Genomic DNA, 17,833 nt, shown 5'->3' on the forward strand with positions numbered 1-17,833 from the left:
GCAATTGCGACCGGGCCCTGAAGCCAGGGGCCTGAGGCCCAACACGCCATGTCTATTAATAGTTAGAAAAAATAGGAAAATGGATCCAGCGCTGAGACCAGGTGTGTCAGTTAAAATCGGAAACTTCTTCCAAGTTTTATTTAGCAAGAAAAGGTGATTACAATAGACAATCCGTGTTTTCTCAAGAAACACGGATTGTCTATTTTAATCACCTTTTCTTGCTAAATAAAACTTGGAAGAAGTTTCCGATTTTAACTGACACACCTGGTCTCAGCGCTGGATCCATTTTCCTATTTTTTCTGTCTATTCAATACGTGTACCGACACGAGGACCCGAGCGCTACAGGCAATGTGAACATCAATTCAGGTGAGCTGGAGGATCCCTCCCATTTTTTCTATTAATAGTTACTATAGTAACTGGGGCCTTGGTAATAAACTACACGGGCCCCTGTTACTATAGTGACAATATGCTTACCCTCCTAGTTCCCGAGCGCAGCTTAAGTCCTGACATCTTTTCGCATCTTGACGTCACGACGCTCTGCACCGCGCACAACGTCGCGGCGCTGGATGGCGTCAGGACCTTCCCTGCCCCCAGACCCGAAGAGGAGGATAAGTAAAACATTATTGTCTGCTGGGGCCCTGTACCTAAGCCTACCATGTATTAGGCTTAGGGTATGTTCACACGGCCTATTTACGGACGTAAATCGGGCGTTTTTGCCCCGAATTACGCCCGAAAATAGCGCCTCAATAGCGCTGACAAACATCTGCCCATTGAAAGCAATGGGCAGACGTTTGTCTGTTCACACGAGGCGTATATTTACGCGCCGCTGTCAAATGACGGCGCGTAAATAGACGCCCGCGTAGAAGAAGTGACCTGTCACTTCTTTGGCCGTAATTGGAGCCGCTATTCATTGACTCCAATGAATAGCAGCGCTAATTACGGCCGTAATTGACGCGGCGATCAAGCGCCTGCACATGCCGGTACGGCTGAAATTACGGGGATGTTTTCAGGCTGAAACATCCCCGTAATTTCAGCCGTTACGGACCCCCGCCGTGTGAACATACCCTAAGGGAAAACAGCCTCTCTGATATTCAACCGTTTTTGTAGCCCAAAAACTTTTTTGAGTCGTCTTTGGGGCTGTATTTCCATTGACACAAAGAAAAACTGCTCCAAAAATATCTCAAGAAGTGACATGCTCCTTTTTACGCGCGGTTTTTTAAACCGCGGCGCAAAAACAAGCCTCGTCTTAACTAAACGCCCTTTTTCACATTGAATTCAATGGGCAGATGTATCTAGGTGTTTTTCGAGGGATTTACACGAGCGTGTCCGATTTGCGTGCGCAAAAACTGACCTTATTTCCTTCATTTCATATCTGTGTGCTTTCCATTCCACCTCAGTCTGCTTATCGTGTGGCATCCGTTTTTCATGTCCGTGATTCCCCTCTGCACTTACTTTCTGCATTTCTTTAGCAACTGATGCGTGAAATACGGACAGCACACAGATGACGTCCGTGTGCTGTTCATGTTTTTTACGCACCCATAGACTTAAATGGATGACCAGGTCCGCAAAAGCAGACACTCGATGTGTGAAAAATCACGCACGTCTGAATAGCCCTATTGACTTGCATGGGTCTGTGTGCTTTCCGTTATTTCAACAGATGCAGAACACGCTCGTCTGAATGAGCCCTAAGGGATCGTGAAAACGGGTCCCGCATGGGTGCAAATCGGCCGCTTTTCAAGGCCGATTTGACACATTAGTCTGAATAACACACTGGCTTTTACAGAGCGAGCATTTACCAGGTCATGTGACATCTACGGGGAGGGAACACAAGTGGGGACCCTCATGTATATTTTGGGAGTGTCCCAACATCACCCCTGTGGACCTCTCTGTCCCCAGGCCTATCTCTTTTGCGTCTAGGAATATAACACGTACCCTTGGTTCATAATGGGGGGGGGGGGGATTTATAAGGACTGACGTTTCATACGGCAGTTTTAATCTAAAAAGAAGTTGGAGTAAGATGCGCCTAATTTATTAAGACGTGCACGTCTCTTATTTAATTAGGCGTATCTCTGGCTGTCCGTGTGCCAGAAAATCCAATCTACACCAGCTAGTGACTTGAGTCTTAGGCCTGGAGAGAGAGTGTCTTGATCCACAGGACAATCCCATCCAGAGGACAGGAAACCTGACAGTGTGTGGAGAGGTGTGTCTTTTTTTTTTTTTTTTTAGATAGTCAGGCTTCCTGTCCAGCGAATGGGATGTCTCTCCAAAAGGTGCTGTCATAGGTGAAAGGGTAAAAATTTAAAAAAAATCTCCACAAATAGACAAAAATTAAAAAAAAAGTCATTTTTACAGTGTAAAAGTAGTAAAACATACGATATAAATTTGTAATCATTGCAAACATAACCCGCTAAATAAAGTTAGTGTTCTTTATACCATGTGGTAAACAGCATAAATTTAGGACACAAAAAAAAGTGTGGCAAAAGTGAATAAAAGCTAGCCAATGATACGTACCCCAAAATGGTGCCATTAAAAAACACAACTTGTCCCGCAAAAAACAAGTCCTTATACAGCTATATCGACGCAAAAATAAAAAAGTTATAGCTCTTTGAATGGGAAAAAAAAAAAAAAGTCAAAAAATAGCTTGGTCATTAAGATTTAAAATAGGCTGGTCATGAAAGCGTTAAGCTTCCCATTGACATCAATGGGAAGCGCACTCTTAGTACATACAAGGCATTTTTTTTTTTACGCGTGCGAATTTAAAAAACCTGTTGTGATAAAAAAAAAAGTTAAATACGCTAACATTTTATAAAATGCAGGCATTTTCCACATTCGACACATTGTGTGCGTTTCTTTGTGCGTACCGGACTCCCATTGACCATTCCGAAAATGTGCCGCCTTTTCTGCACCAAAGGATTAACCTAACGTTTTTGTTTTTTTTAAATTAGTTCGGGTAAGAAAAAGTGCAGGGTGTACACAAATGGTGCACTTTCCCATTGATTTCGATGGGAAGCTTAATCAAGGGAGAAGACCAGAGTCTGCTGTAGGCGAGTACAAGTTGTTTTATTTTTCATACTACTAACTTTATTTTTTTTGTTTTGCAGGTGCCACTGGAACTATTGGACTACTTCGATGATCTACGTTTTGCGGCAGCCCACAATTAAAAAATAAATAAAAATAAAATAAAAAATAAAAAAGTGTTAAGAAAAAAAATGTAATGGGGAAAAAAACATTAAATATAATATTTAAATAAAAAAAAAAAAAATGTAATGACATTTCCTTTAACCTACAGGCAGTATGAGGGGGATAGATGAAACTGTAAACACATGATTGCTGAATCAGACCACACATAGGGTTTGTTTGTACTCTGTAACCATGGACACACAAGAGCTGCAGACTTCAAAAATCCAGAAAAAAAATTTGTCGTATTAGCTGAAACCTTCAAGTTTTTTTCTGCATCATGTGAATATGGTTTTGTAAAACCCCATTCACTTACATTGTACTGTACTCTGTTGCGGATTTTCAGCGCAGAATTCTACATGGAAAATACTTCAATACGCCACATCTGAACATGGCTTTAAGCCTCCAACTCAGTTATACGTTGCTTCCCATACCAAGCTAACTTTTCTGCAGACTTTACACACTAGAAGAGTGAATAAACAGTACTCACCTCATGTTTCTGTGGTGGAGCCAGCTTTCATGCTTATAATGCAGTTTCTCCAGATATTCCATAGGAATTCCCTGCTCTTCATCTCTTCCACGTGAATAAATTCTCTGTAGGCATTTCTAAGTGATAAAGATATCCCCTTTAATAAAAACTTTAAAATCAAGTAGAAAGCTTTCAACATTAAACATAACGTAGAAGTTATTAAAGGGGGCTTTCCTGGAGCTTAACAAATTAGGAGTGACAGTAGGAAATGTGAAAAAATTACCAATGCTGACCTGTTAGGTCACCCGTTACTCCAGCGCCAGTAGTTTTCTTGTCCAGCAGTGAGGACATACCGTTCATCTGACCACTGCAGCCAACCAATGGCCTCAGCAGTCACATGAATAAACGGCACACCATCCCAGCCGCAAAGTAAACAAAGTCCAGCAGGGGCCACCAGTGTCTGTGATGGAGCGGCTGGCTATTTAACAGGCGAGTATTGGTTAGTTTTTATTTTATCCCATTTCCTCCAGTGAATCCAATTTTTTTAAACTCCCCGGAATACCCCTTTAGACACACGAAAAGTATAATGATTCTATAGTACATATCCACCTTACATAATATCTTGTAAGTTACCTAATATCTAAAGTGTAACTGTGGTGGAGAAGATAAGACACTTCGAGATATGAATTCCCTGAAACATGTCATAATCCATACTACAAACTGATCTCTCAACAGTTACACACACAAGAGTTATGAGATCAGCGATCTATTCACATTGGAGAATAAGTGTCAAAGTCCTGCGCATGGAGCCTATACAGCTTCTTAGTACAGAACCACATTTATTTTTCTGTCGCAGTCGTACAGAATCCACCTGAAAAATGCCTTTAAATGAAATTGTAGACCTACAAAAGGTACAGTAGAGGCTACGTGGACGACCTCGAAGTCTGAATACAGCTGCGTGCATAAGCCCTAAGGCCAGGTTTACACACCAAGTCTAAAACTCCTATGTTCAAGCTTCAGGACCATAAAACATTTTTTGTAAGATATTTACCTCAGGAGCTGCACGGAGATAGACCATACCATCAAGCTCAAGATCAGCCCCAAACTGAGAACTCAGCCACTCATGCCAATCTTGATAAACCGTCCATTCTGTTTCATTCATACACTCTGCCTCATACAAATTAGAGGCAAAAATGTATCTGAAAGTGAACACACAACACAGCTTCAGTAAGACTAGTATTCATTTGTATTTACTGAATGTAAACATGTAACCAGCAAGGACATTACCTGTCACTGTAAACCGATCGCTCAAAAAAGATCACAGGTTTTTCTGCTTCTCTTAGCTTCCCCCCGAAGACTTTTAACTGGGCCCGAATACGGCTGAGACAAGCATAGGATTGAAAGGTAAAGGACCAGCGTTCAGGCTTTTCATACATCATCTGGAGAAGATTGCCACCACTTTTCTGTGATGTGGTGAGCTCCTATTTGTGAGCATGAAACGTGGGGGGAAAAGAAAAAGTCAGCACGTAAATTACAAAGTTCTCAGCTAAAATAATGGATAGTTTGTATCCAGTCTAGACAATCCTCAGTTAGGGGCTGTTCACAACTGCGTTGGAGAATCCGTTAGGCATTTGCCAGACAAAACAGCGCAGCATGACAAGTTCTTTCGAGTGCCGATGGTTTCTGTCATGCAACGGATTTAACGGATGAACTTTCAGCATTATTCTTCTCCTATGACGGAGCACAGCAACGGAAACCCGAACGCAGATGTAAGCTCAGCCTTAGATAAACAGACAGGTCTCTGTGTAGCCAGAGGTGTTTACCCAGAGCATGGTCTAGGCTGGGTACAATTTTATGCACTTGTCAGCTGAAAGCAGGACTAGGTCTGTACCAATCGTCAGCCTCTATATGTAAACAAGAAAGTTTTTATCCACAGACAGCAAACAAAGATCTTAAAATGCTAAGAAATTGAAATCAGGATATGATCAATCCAATCGGTCTCCAATTTCAGAATTGCTGGTGACCTTAATATACTCTAGAAAAGAATCTCAAAGGCAGACTACATTTTCAATATGCTCATAAATAGATTTCCAGAAATCTTACATCCAATGATACCCAGAACTTAATTTGACCATAAATTTAGACTTCTATCATTTTAGTTCAATATATCTGTACTCTGCTCTTGTGAATGAAGATTTGGGATAACAGTTCCATGCAGAAATGGCCCCGATTGTCAGATAATGTTAGTATTTGGAGCTATGAACATGTAAGTGTCAGCAAGTATTTCTTTTTAGGGTGTGTTTACATCAGCGTTGGGTTTCCGTTGATGGGTTCCTCTGACGGAACCTATCAACAGAAAAGCAAACAGAAACCATAGCTTCCATTTGCATTACCATTGATTTTTAATGGTAATGCATCAGTTGCTAATGGTTTCCGTTTGTCTGTTATGTAAGGTTTGATTTTTGTTCCTTTTCAGTCCACTACGCTATGGTTTCTGCCAAAAAACAGAAACCTTACAGAACTGAGGCAAACGGAAACAGTTACCATTGAAATCAATGGCAACGCTAACAGAAAGCTATGGTTTCCATTTTTCCTTTCCGTTGATGGTTTCCGCTGACGGAAAGGTCTGACGGAAGCGAACACTGATGTGAACAGGCCCTTGCTTTATTTAACTTGCTGTTGGAAGGCATCCGGAGCAAATCAGAATCAATACAGCAAGCAATAAGTTCAATGGCTGCTTTTTGCACATCCATACAGAACATTGCCTATTTTCATAAGCGGTTATAGATTCTTCTAAACTAAAGCGGATCTGCTATAAAATCTAAATGTGCTATATATAACATATGGTACCTGAAATTCATCCTGATTGCTTTGCACATTGCACCATCTTGCTATTGGTTCGGGAACAACTTCCCAGTCCTCATTGCATTTCTTGAGGATATTGACAAACGTAGATTTGCCTGCAGCTATTAAACAGAATAGAAATAAAAATGAAGTTGTACACCTTAAAAACAAACGTTACCGTACATGACACTGACAATTGATTGGCTCGCACTAATAAACCTTTCGTTTTGGAAATGATTGAGTCACGGTATTAAATAACATTTAGTTTTGAAGTAAAAACATGCGTTTTCTTTTTTCATTATTTTTCCTACATTAAGTAAAGCAGCGTGCAAAATATGTAGTGATGCAGTAGAGGACATGCAGATCATTACCTTCTTGCGGAGACCTATACACAACTTTCACTAGTGGTGCTGGCGGTATCCACAAATACCGCCACTCCATAGCGGAAGCGAAACAGGCACTGCTCTGCCAGCACTGGAGAACGGTTAACTGGTTTTTCAGTTATAAACAAATACTAATCACAGTATAATACACAATAATGAAAATCATTCATTAATGGGGTATTGCATGTATGGACAACTGATGACCTATCCAGCGGATAGGTCATCAGTATATGATCAATACGTGTACAACACAAGGACCCCGCACCGATTCGCCACGCTGGCTGCCTCTGGGCACTGGACGATATTGCCGGAAGCAGATGACACCGGTCAAAGAATAGCGGCCGAGCTTCAATTCAGGAGAATAGGAGAAGGGCTGCAGTTCTGCCTAACAGCCGCTATGCAGTGGTCAGAGCCATCTGCTTCCGGCTTCAACTACTGCATCCCGTTCGAAACATCCGGTGCCCAGAGGCAGCCAGAGTCGCGGATCGGTGCGAGGTGTGTGATTTCTCATATAGGCGTTGATATTCATGTCACACAGCGCATCTAGTTTGCTTTATGCATATATTGGCCTAATCTTCTTAGTAGGTGTTAGATTACCCCATATATGATAGAAAGTTGCAGGACTTTTCAACAGGTTGTTCCCTGCATTCCCTACCATTTTCCAGATCCCTGCCCTGTAACGTCCCGGCCTCTCAAGTGAGCTGCTCATTCATGGCAGAATAGACTTTCCTCCTACAACTACTACCGGTTTCCAATAATATATCTGCTGACCTAATAAAACAGTTAGATAAAGTCACAAAACAGACAACATCTGCGTCCTGTGTGACGAAGAGTGTCCGCCTGGCTGCACATCTCACACACACGTAAAAGGGCAGGTGACTATTATTGGGTGTGATTTGTTTATACAAATTAGTTTGTGGACAATCACATAAAAATAAGAAAGTGACAGTATAAGGGCCTGTTCACATCAGAGTTCGGGTTCCGCTCCACATTTCCGGCAGAGGAACTAATGAACAGAAACTCTCTCTTCCTTTTGCTTTACTATCATTTTCAATTAAATCAACAGTAATGCAAACCGAAGCCATAGATTCCGTTCATCGGTTCCTGACAAAAGCATCAGATGAGCTGAACCCGACCGCTTATGTGAACAGGCACTAATAGGCACAGTACCACCTCTCGGTATACTGTAAATCACAGCTCAGTACAACCGCTGAGTATGGTGTAGTAATATTAGATTTCATATAGAAGTTTCTTCTTTATAAAAACGGAAGAGATATCGTGGCTCACTCCATCAGATGCTATGTTACGGAAAAACGTTCCCCTAGAAGCATTGCACGTAGGGGAGAATAATTCTAAGGTTATATTCACACGCTGCAGATTAATTGCAGACGTTTTGGTGACTGTTCCATTCATCTGAATAGATTGCAAAAATCCACGGGCATATTGACAAATCCATTCAGATGAATTTTGCCATAGATTGTTTTAGATTGCAATTATTGCTAATTGGCACTTAATAAAATGCAGATCTTGCCACCAATATCAAACCACCTCTGCACTGGAAGTTTTCCGATGGATGGGATCAGGGACTACAGCTGTCCACATGTCTTAGAAACTGTTGATACTTGTATGTCAGGTGTAGGCGGTGGCGTGCACTACAATGCCTGGCGTTCCACCAACCCACATGGCTAAGAAAGAACAATGGAGGAGCGATATCAAAATTGGTGCAAAGGAAAAGTGCAACCAATCAGACTGCACCTCTCATTTTTCATAGGTCTTGGAAAGTGTAAGCTTTAACCTAGTTGGTTGCCATAGGAAACTAACCCCCTTTCCGCTAGTTCTGATATATCTGAGGACAGCTGCGCAGGAGGACCAGTTTCCCATCTTACCGCCTAAATACCAGTCTGTATAAGTGAATGGGTGAATTCATTGTAATTAAGTAAACACCATTTTTAATTAATATCAGTAAATATTGTAATAATATTCTATGCGCAGTCAATAGCCGCATTGTCCAGAGCCAAGAACAGCTGCCACCAGTTCTTCACAATGACGGCGGGAAACTGGACGTGACTATACAGGGCGACAATCCACCCGCTTCATGACAGACGTACACAAATGCCGCCAGCGGGTGACGGCCGCGTCCCTTTATAGACGGCGGCAGACAGACCCCCTATACATGCAGCAGGTGCGCGCCTACTCCAGTCACGCTTCTTACCGATATTCCCTTCTATGGAGATCCGCTTCACCTTGCTCTTTTTGCCCGGGGATGACGTAGCAGAAGAGGGTGATGGAGAGAGGTCGGAGCAGATTCTCTTCGGCGGGGTGGCCATGGCAGGGCACTAGTACTGGAGACTGCGACTTCTGGATCTCCCGCTCGTTCTGTCTTTGCGTTTTGGCGCAGGCAGGAGAGTTGGGCGGAGCCGGGGACATCATTGGACGTAAACCTTTCAAACCTCTGGACCAATCAGGAACTGCCGTTTACCCGGGACCAGTGAAGACACGCATTGAACAGAAAGCGCCGAACCAATGGCGAGTCACAAGGGGAAGTCATTGGTGACAGGAGCCAGAACGTGAAGAGAACTGTCACTAGTGCGGGGCGGGAAAGACTGGGGAGGAGTGCGGGGTTACAATATGGAATAAAGAGGACCGGTATTCGGCGCTGCAAATTCTCTATGTAATTCGCCTCAGATATTGCTGCCGCGCGCCCTTATAGAAAGTAGCAGCCAGTTTCTGCATAAAGAGTGCACGAGGAAGTCCCCCCAGTAAACGGTACCAGATATGACCCAGGCCGCCATGACTACTTCTCCAGGGCACCGCTTATCTCTTCCGAGTTCACTGCCCACGTCTTTGGCTCCTCGCTTCTGTTCCACCTTATTGCGCTTTCTACCTACTGTACACAAACTCCTCATTCCACCGTATGTTCACATGTAGTGTTTTCGGGTGTAAACGCCTGGAAAAACGCACGCTAAATGCCTACAAACATCTGTCCATTTAATTCCATGGGAAAAATGGTGTTTAGTTCAGATGGGGCGGTTTTTTACGCCGTTGTTTTTTTAAATAAAATGGCACTTAAAGAAAAGCACCATAAAAAAGGAGTATGTCACTTCTTGAGCCGTTTTTGAAGATGTTTTTTCTTGTGTCAATTGAAAAACGGCTCCAAGAAACATTTTTTTGGTCACAAATATGGCTGAAAATCAGAGGCTGTTTTCAAGTAAAAACCGCTCTATCATTTTCAGCCGTTTTTTATTTTGCATGTACCCTAATTTATGTTCACACACAAAATCAAAAACGGCTGAAAATGAGGAAGCTATTTTTAAGGGTATGTTCACACGGCCTATTTACGGACGTAAATCGGGCGTTTTTGCCCCGAATTACGCCCGAAAATAGCGCTGACAAACATCTGCCCATTGAAAGCAATGGGCAGACGTTTGTCTGTTCACACGAGGCGTATATTTACGCGCCGCTGTCAAATGACGGCGCGTAAATAGACGCCCGCGTAGAAGAAGTGACCTGTCACTTCTTTGGCCGTAATTGGAGCCGCTATTCATTGACTCCAATGAATAGCAGCGCTAATTACGGCCGTAATTGACGCGGCGTTCAAGCGCCTGCACATGCCGGTACGGCTGAAATTACGGGGATGTTTTCAGGCTGAAACATCCCCGTAATTTCAGCCGTTACGGACCCCCGCCGTGTGAACATACCCTTAGGTACAGGGTCCAACACACAGTATCACACATCGGGCCCTGTACCTTAGCCTAAAATATAGTAAGCTTAGATACAGGCCCACAGCAGACAGTAAACTTATACAGTATAAGGGTTTGTTCGCACGCAGTGACCAGAAACGTCTGAAAATACGGAGCTGTTTTCAGGCGAAAACAGCTCGTGATTTTCAGAAGTTTTTTTAACAACTCACGTTTTTCGCTGCGTTTTTTACGGCCGTTTTTGGAGCTTTTTTCAATGGAGTCAATGAAAAATGTCCCAAGAAGTGTCCTGCACTTCTTTTGACGAGCCGTCATTTTACGCGCCGTATTTTGACAGCGACGCGTAAAATAAAGTCTCGTGGGAACATAACATCGTAATTCCCATTGAATGCAATGTGCAGATGTTTGTAGGCGTATTATGGCGTTTTTTCAGGCGCAATTCGAGGCGTGTGAACATAGCCTAAGATTACTGTCTGCTGTGGCCCTGTATCTAAGCCTAACATGTGGTAAGCTTAGATACAGTGTCTAACAGACCGTGTCGCACATGGACCCTGTATCTAAGCCTGCCACATGTGTTACTAATTGTTCTTTTGTTGTGTTTTTTTACAGGTTCGGTCGTTGGAATACGTCGGATTCGAGGACTACTTCGATGACGGCTTTTTTATTCTCAATAAAATGGTTAACGAGGGTTGTGTGTTTTTTTTTTATTTTTTATTTCAATAAAATATTTTTTCTGTGTCTTTGTATGTTTTTAAAACTTTATTACTACCGCCCTAGTAATGGCTGCTGGCTGATTGACAGCGTCCATTACTAAGGTGGGGCTTAGTGTTAGCCGGTGCAGAGGCTAACACTAACCTCCATTATCAGGGTATGTGCACACGACAACGCCAAATATGTCTAAAATTACAGAGCTGTTTTCAGGCAAAAACAGCTCCTGAAGTTCAGACGTTCTTGCAAGTGCACGCGTTTTTCGTGGCGTCCATTACGGACGTAATTGGAGCTGTTTTTCAATGGAGTCAATGAAAAACGGCTCCAATTACGTCCCAAGAAGTGACATGCACTTCTTTGAGGCGGCTGTCTTTTTACGCGCCGTCTTTTGACAGCGTAGCGTAAAAATACACCTCGTCTGGACAGAACATCGTAAGACCCATTGCAAGCAATGGGCAGATGTTTGCCGACGTATTGGAGCCGTCTTTTCAGACGTAATTAAAGGCGTAAAATGCCAGAATTACGTCCGTAAATAGGCCGTGTGAACATACCCTTACCCCGATACCCACCGCCACCAGGGGTACCGGGAAGAGCCGGGTACGATCCAGTACCCGACCATCTGTAGTAATGGTCGGGCACTGGTGCGGCTGCAGGCTGGTATTAGTAGGCTGGGAATGGTCAGAAACAGTGTCCCTTCCCATCCTGGTAATGCTAGCTTGCTGCTGTGTCGTATCTGGCTGGTTATCAAAAATGGGGGGGACCCCCCCCCATTTTTCATAACCAGCCAGATACGACAGAGCAGCAGGCTAGCATTACCAGGGTGGGAAGGGCCACTGGTTTTGGGCTTTCCCAGCCTAATAATACCAGCTTGCGGTTGGCCCAGTGCTCAACCGTCACTACAGATGGTCGGGTACTGGATTGTACCCGGCTCTTCCCGGCACCCTTGGTGGCAGACGGTACCGGGGTAATAATGGGGATTAGTGTTTGCCTTTTCACTAGCTAACATTAAGCCCCGCCTTAGTAATGGACGCTGTCAATCAGCCAGCGGCCATTACTAAGGCGGTAGTAATAAAGTTTAAAAAAAATACAAGGACATAAAAAAAATATTTTATTGAAATTAAAAAAACAACTCATTAACCATTTTATTGATAATAAAAAAAACTTTGTCATTGACGTAGTCCTCGAATCATGCGGTTCATGTTCTCAGTATAGACTGGTTGTTACAGGGAGGTTCATGATCTCAGTATAGACTGTGGTTGTTATATGGAGGTTCATGATCTATGTATAGACTGGTTGTTATAAGGAGGTTCATGAACTCAGTATAGACTGTGGTTGTTATAGGGAGGTTCATGTTCTCAGTGTAGACTGTGGTTGTTATATGGAGGTTCATGTTCTCAGTATAGACTGTGGATGTTATAGGGAGGTTCATGTTCTCAGCATAGACTAGTTTTTATAGGGAGGTTCATGTTCTCAGTATAGACTGGTTGTTATACGGAGGTTCATGATCTTTGTATAGACTGGTTGTTATAGGGCGGTTCATGTTCTCAGTATAGACTTTAGTTGTTACAGGGAGGTTCATGATCTCAGTATAGACTGCAGTTGTTATAGGGAGGCTCATGTTCTCAGTATAGACTGGTTGTTATAGGGAGGTTCATGGTCTCGGTATAGACTGTGGTTGTTATAGGGAGGTTCATGGTCTCGGTATAGACTGTGGTTGTTATAGGTAGGTTCATGATCTCTGTATAGACTGGTTGTTATATGGAGGTTCATGTTCTCAGTATAGACTGTGGTTATAGGGAGGTTCATGTTCTCAGTATAGACTAGTTTTTATAGGGAGGTTCATGTTCTCAGTGTAGACTGGTTGTTATAGGGAGCTTCATGATCTCTTTATAGACTGTAGTTGTTATAGGGAGGTTCATGATCTCTGTATAGACTGGTTGTTATAGGGAGGTTCATGTTCTCAATTAGACTGTAGTTATTATAGGGAGGTTCATGGTCTCAGTATAGACTGTGGTTGTTATAGAGAGGTTCATGATCTCTGTATAGACTGTAGTTGTTACAGGGAGGTTCATGATCTCTGTATAGACTGTGGTTGTTATAGGGAGGTTCATGGTCTCAGTATAGACTGGTTGTTATAGGGAGGTTCATGATCTCTGTATAGACTGTAGTTGTTATAGGGAGGTTCATGATCTCTGTATAGACTGTAGTTGTTATAGGGAGGTTCATGTTCTCAGTATAGACTGTGGTTGTTATAGGGAGGTTCATGATCTCTGTATAGATTGTAGTTGTTATAGGGAGGTTCATGATCTCTGTATGGACTGTAGTTTTTATAGGGAGGTTCATGTTCTCAGTATAGACTGTGGTTGTTATAGGGAGGTTTATGGTCTCAGTATAGACTGTGGTTGTTATAGGGAGCTCCCCCATACAGCAACTCAATTCTAGCAGTCTCACTACTGCACTGACTAGAATGGAGTTGTTATAGGGAGGTTCATGATCTCTCTATAGACTGTGGTTGTTATAGGGAGGTTCATGGTCTCAGTATGGTAAATACACTTGTATAATTTATACAGGGTATATTTTTACACTGCTGAATAAAAAAAAATGCCTCGTAAAAATACACCTCGTAAAAAGTAGCAGGTCACTTTTTGTGGAGTTTTTGAAGCTGATTTTCCATTGACAGTACAAAAATACGCTTTAACCCGTTAGTGACCGCCAATACACCTTTTCACGGCGGCCGCTAACGGGCTTTATTCTGATGCATATGCCTTTTTACGGCACTGCATCAGGATAAAGTAAACAGAGCAGGAGCCGTCAAATCTCCCTGCCAGAGGCCGCTGAGGGCTGGGGGCGTCCCTGCTCTGCCGTGTGAGATCGATATAAGTATCGATCTCACCCGTTTAACCCCTCAGATGCGGTGCGCAATAGCGTGCACCGCATCTGAGTGGTTTTGGCGATACGATCGCCGAGTGTCTGTGTCTCCCATGGCAGCCGGGGGCCTAATAAAGGCCCCCAGGTCTGCCTGGAGCAAATGCCTGCTAGATCATGCCGGAGGCATGACCTAGCAGATGCCTGTCCGTTTTAAACGGACAGGCAGTAATACATTGCAATACAAAAGTATTGCAGTGTATTATAATAGCGATCGGAGAATCGCATATTAAAGTCCCCTAGTGGGACTAGTAAAAAAAGTTACAAAAAAGTTTAATAAAGTTAATTTAAAAAAAATGTGAAAAAAAAATGAAAAACCCAGCTTTTCCCCTTACAAAATGCTTTACTATTAAAAAAATAAAATAACGTAAAAAACGTACACATATTTGGTATCGCCACGTCCGTAACGACCCCGACTATAAATCTATTAAATTATTTAACCCGCACGGTGAACGCCGTAAAAAATGTAATAAAAAACTATGGAAAAATTGCTGTTTTCTGTGAATCCTGACTTAAAAAAAAAGTGATCAAAAAGTCGCATCTACTCCAAAATGGTACCAATAAAAACTACAAGTCTTCCCACAAAAAAAAAAGCCCTCATACAACCGCATCGGCGAAAAAACAAAAACGTTACGGCTCTTCAAATATGGAGACACAAAAACAAATAATTTTGAAAAAAAAGCGTTTTTACTGTGTAAAAGTAGTAAAACATACAAAAACTATACAAATTTGGTATCGTTGCAATCGTAACAACCCGCTGAATAAAGTTATTGTGTGTGGCGAAATTTCAGGTTTTTTTCTATTCCCCCCCAAAAAAAAGTTAATAAAAGTTAATCAATAAATAATATGTCCCCCAAAATGGGGCTATTAAAAAATACAACTTGTCCCGCAAAAAACAAGGCCTTATACAGCTATGTCGACGCAAAAATAAAAAGGTTATAGCTCTTGGAATGCGACGATGGAAAAACGTAAAAAATTGCTTGGTCATTAAGGTTTAAAATAGGCTGGTCATTAAGGGGTTAAAATATTCTTGCAAACACCAAAAACGCCTTGAAAATTGGCTCCAAAAACGCCAGGATTCAGAGGCTGTTTTCTCTTCAAAGCAGCATTGTATTTTTCAATACGTATGAGACGCAGCGATACCAATTTTATTTATTTTTTCATTACTTTAGAGGAAAAAAATAATAATAATTCCATGTAATTTTTTTTTCTTATTTATTACAAAGAGCTTTATTTAGCTAATTTTAATTTTTTTTTTTTAGTCTCCCTAGGGAGCATGTGATCGTTAGATCGTTGGCACAATACACTGCAATACTTTACTGTGTTGCAGTGTATTGTGCCTTCAGCATCCTCCTATTAAGCCCTGCCAGAGGGGAGGACCAAGATGGCAGACCTGATGACAATCATCGGCACCCCGCCATCGTGTTGCGGGGCTGCAACGGAATGACAAAGGCCCCCCCACTGTCGAATCACTTAGATGCCACGGTCGCTATTGACCACGGCACCTAAGCAGTTGAATGTCAGGAAGGGGTTAAAGCATTTACTGATCCAGCGCCCACCTGCTAAACCCAAAGGACTCCCCCACCTGAATAAAAACACTGCAAAACATTTTTGTGGCTAGTGTTACCTTTTAATGACCAAAGATTAGATACACAGAAACAAGCGCAGCCCAATTGAGGCATTGCACTCTAGGAGCTGAATCCCGCCTGCACTCCGCTCCCAACCTCCTACTGCGGCCAATTCTGCCTACCTTGGCTGCATGGCCCCCTGCCGCCCCCTCCCCCAGGGGCATCTATCGGTCCTCCGACTGACCTTTGTTGCTGCCTGAACCAAAGCCGTACTGTGGGTCTTTCACACAGCTTGCACCTCCCTACAAGCGACGTCCCCCGATGTGTAGCTAGTGAGACAGTAATTGGTAGTGCAATGCTGCAATCTGAGACTTGCTTATGCCCCGCATCATCATTTCATAAATACATTGCAACTACAGCCCCTTTATTGTGGGGTCTTGCTCCTTTGAATTCTACACAAATAATATTCATATCTCTCCTAACCGCCAGGTTTATTCCCCAATTGCTCGCAGCCCCTTATTTAATCCTTAAACACCTCTAGGCTGGGTTCCCACGTAGCGTAAACGCTGCAAAATTTTCGCAACGGAATACTGTGCGGGAATTCCACAGCATTTACAGTAGCAGCAAAGTGAATGAGATTTTAACAAATCTCATGCGCACGCTGCAGAAAAAATCTGCAGAGAAAATGTTTATAAATGGACCTTCAGTAAGGATTTTACAACCACAGCATTTCAATTTATGCTTCGACTTGAGTCCATGGAGGGATCCGTGAAAACGGAAGAAAATGACATGTTCTATCCTTCAGCGAACCCATTACACGGTCTGTTGAAACAACGGCTGTGTGAATGGCCCCATTGAAATACATGTGGCAGTGTGACCGCTGTTGTTTTCTACGTTCGTCTGAATAAGCCCTTAGAGTGGTTTCAGACGCGGCAGATTTTGTGGCAGAAATTTATGCAACTGAAAATCCGTTCCATATATCTAAATGGAACTTGCAGAAATCCACGGACATGCTACAAAAATAACAGCATTCAGATGAATGGAACTGATTTTCAGTTGCAGAAATTTCTGCAACAAAATTTGCTGTGTATGAATCCACCCTTAGGCCGGATTCACACGAGCGTGGCGTTTTTGCGCACGCAAAAATGCGGCGTTTTGCCTGCGCAAAAGCCGCTTAACAGCTCCGTGTGGCATCACCATATGAAGCGCGGCTGCGTGCTTTTCGCGCAGCCGCCGCCATCATTATGACACTCCATTTGGATGTTTGTAAACAGAAAAGCACCACATTTTCATTCATCCTTTTGACAGCTGTTGCGCGAATCACGCTGTTCGCACGGAAGTGCTTCCGTGCGGCATGCGTTGTTTTCACGCACCCATTGACTTCAATGGGTGCGTGATTCGCGCAAAACGCCCAATGAACGGACATTTCGTGACTTTTTTTCAGCGGACTCACGCTGAGTAAAAATCACGGACATGTCTGCACGGCCCCATAGACTAATATAGATCCGTGCAACGCACGTGCAAATCACGCGCGTTGCACGGATGTAATTCCCGTTCGTCTGAATAAAGCCTTAGGCGGGATTCACACGACCGGGTCGTTCTCGAGCCCGAGTGTCGGCCGGTAAAATCGGCCATTTTGCCCGACCGGTTTGCATTAAGTTTTGCATCCGTGCCGGGCCGGGCAGATCCGGACAGTGACATCAGCGGCAACTCCTGAAGGGGAATCCCCATGTGTTCGGGGATTACGCTTCAGGAGTTTCCCCTGATGTCACTGCCCAGATATGGACAGAGACATCAAGCGCTCTGTCCAGGAGCGGAATCCCCGAAAACACGGGGATTCCGCTCCTTCAAGGAGCTAAAGTGCGGCTAGCACATAGCAGAGCGGGGAGATACCTCCCTGCTCTGCTATAGTGGCGTCGCTACAGTAGTAGCAGCAGCAGCTGCAAGCGGCGCCATCGAAGGTGTCGCCGGGCCAGGGTGCTTTTAAAACAAGCAGGGGAAGGGAGCCAGCGCAGCGCTCCCTTCCACCTGCTGTACACCCCGGCCCTGCCACACAGTGTA

At 43.3% G+C, this 17,833-nt stretch overlaps 1 protein-coding gene across 1 annotated transcript; it reads right to left on the minus strand.

Moving 5' to 3' along the window:
* Nucleotides 1–3,663: 3,663 nt before the first annotated feature.
* On the minus strand, nt 3,664–9,369 carry LOC142739167 (deoxycytidine kinase 1-like). The gene is made up of 5 exons (XM_075849798.1): nt 9,086–9,369; nt 6,497–6,612; nt 4,934–5,127; nt 4,698–4,845; nt 3,664–3,783 (listed from the first exon to the last, which is right to left on the minus strand). The coding sequence occupies exons 1-5, from the start codon at nt 9,198–9,200 to the stop codon at nt 3,664–3,666; spliced, it is 693 nt and encodes a 230-aa protein (XP_075705913.1). The 5' UTR covers nt 9,201–9,369.
* Nucleotides 9,370–17,833: the final 8,464 nt, after the last annotated feature.

The sequence above is a fragment of the Rhinoderma darwinii genome, chromosome 1 (assembly GCF_050947455.1).
Source record: "Rhinoderma darwinii isolate aRhiDar2 chromosome 1, aRhiDar2.hap1, whole genome shotgun sequence".
Lineage (NCBI taxonomy): Eukaryota > Metazoa > Chordata > Amphibia > Anura > Rhinodermatidae > Rhinoderma > Rhinoderma darwinii.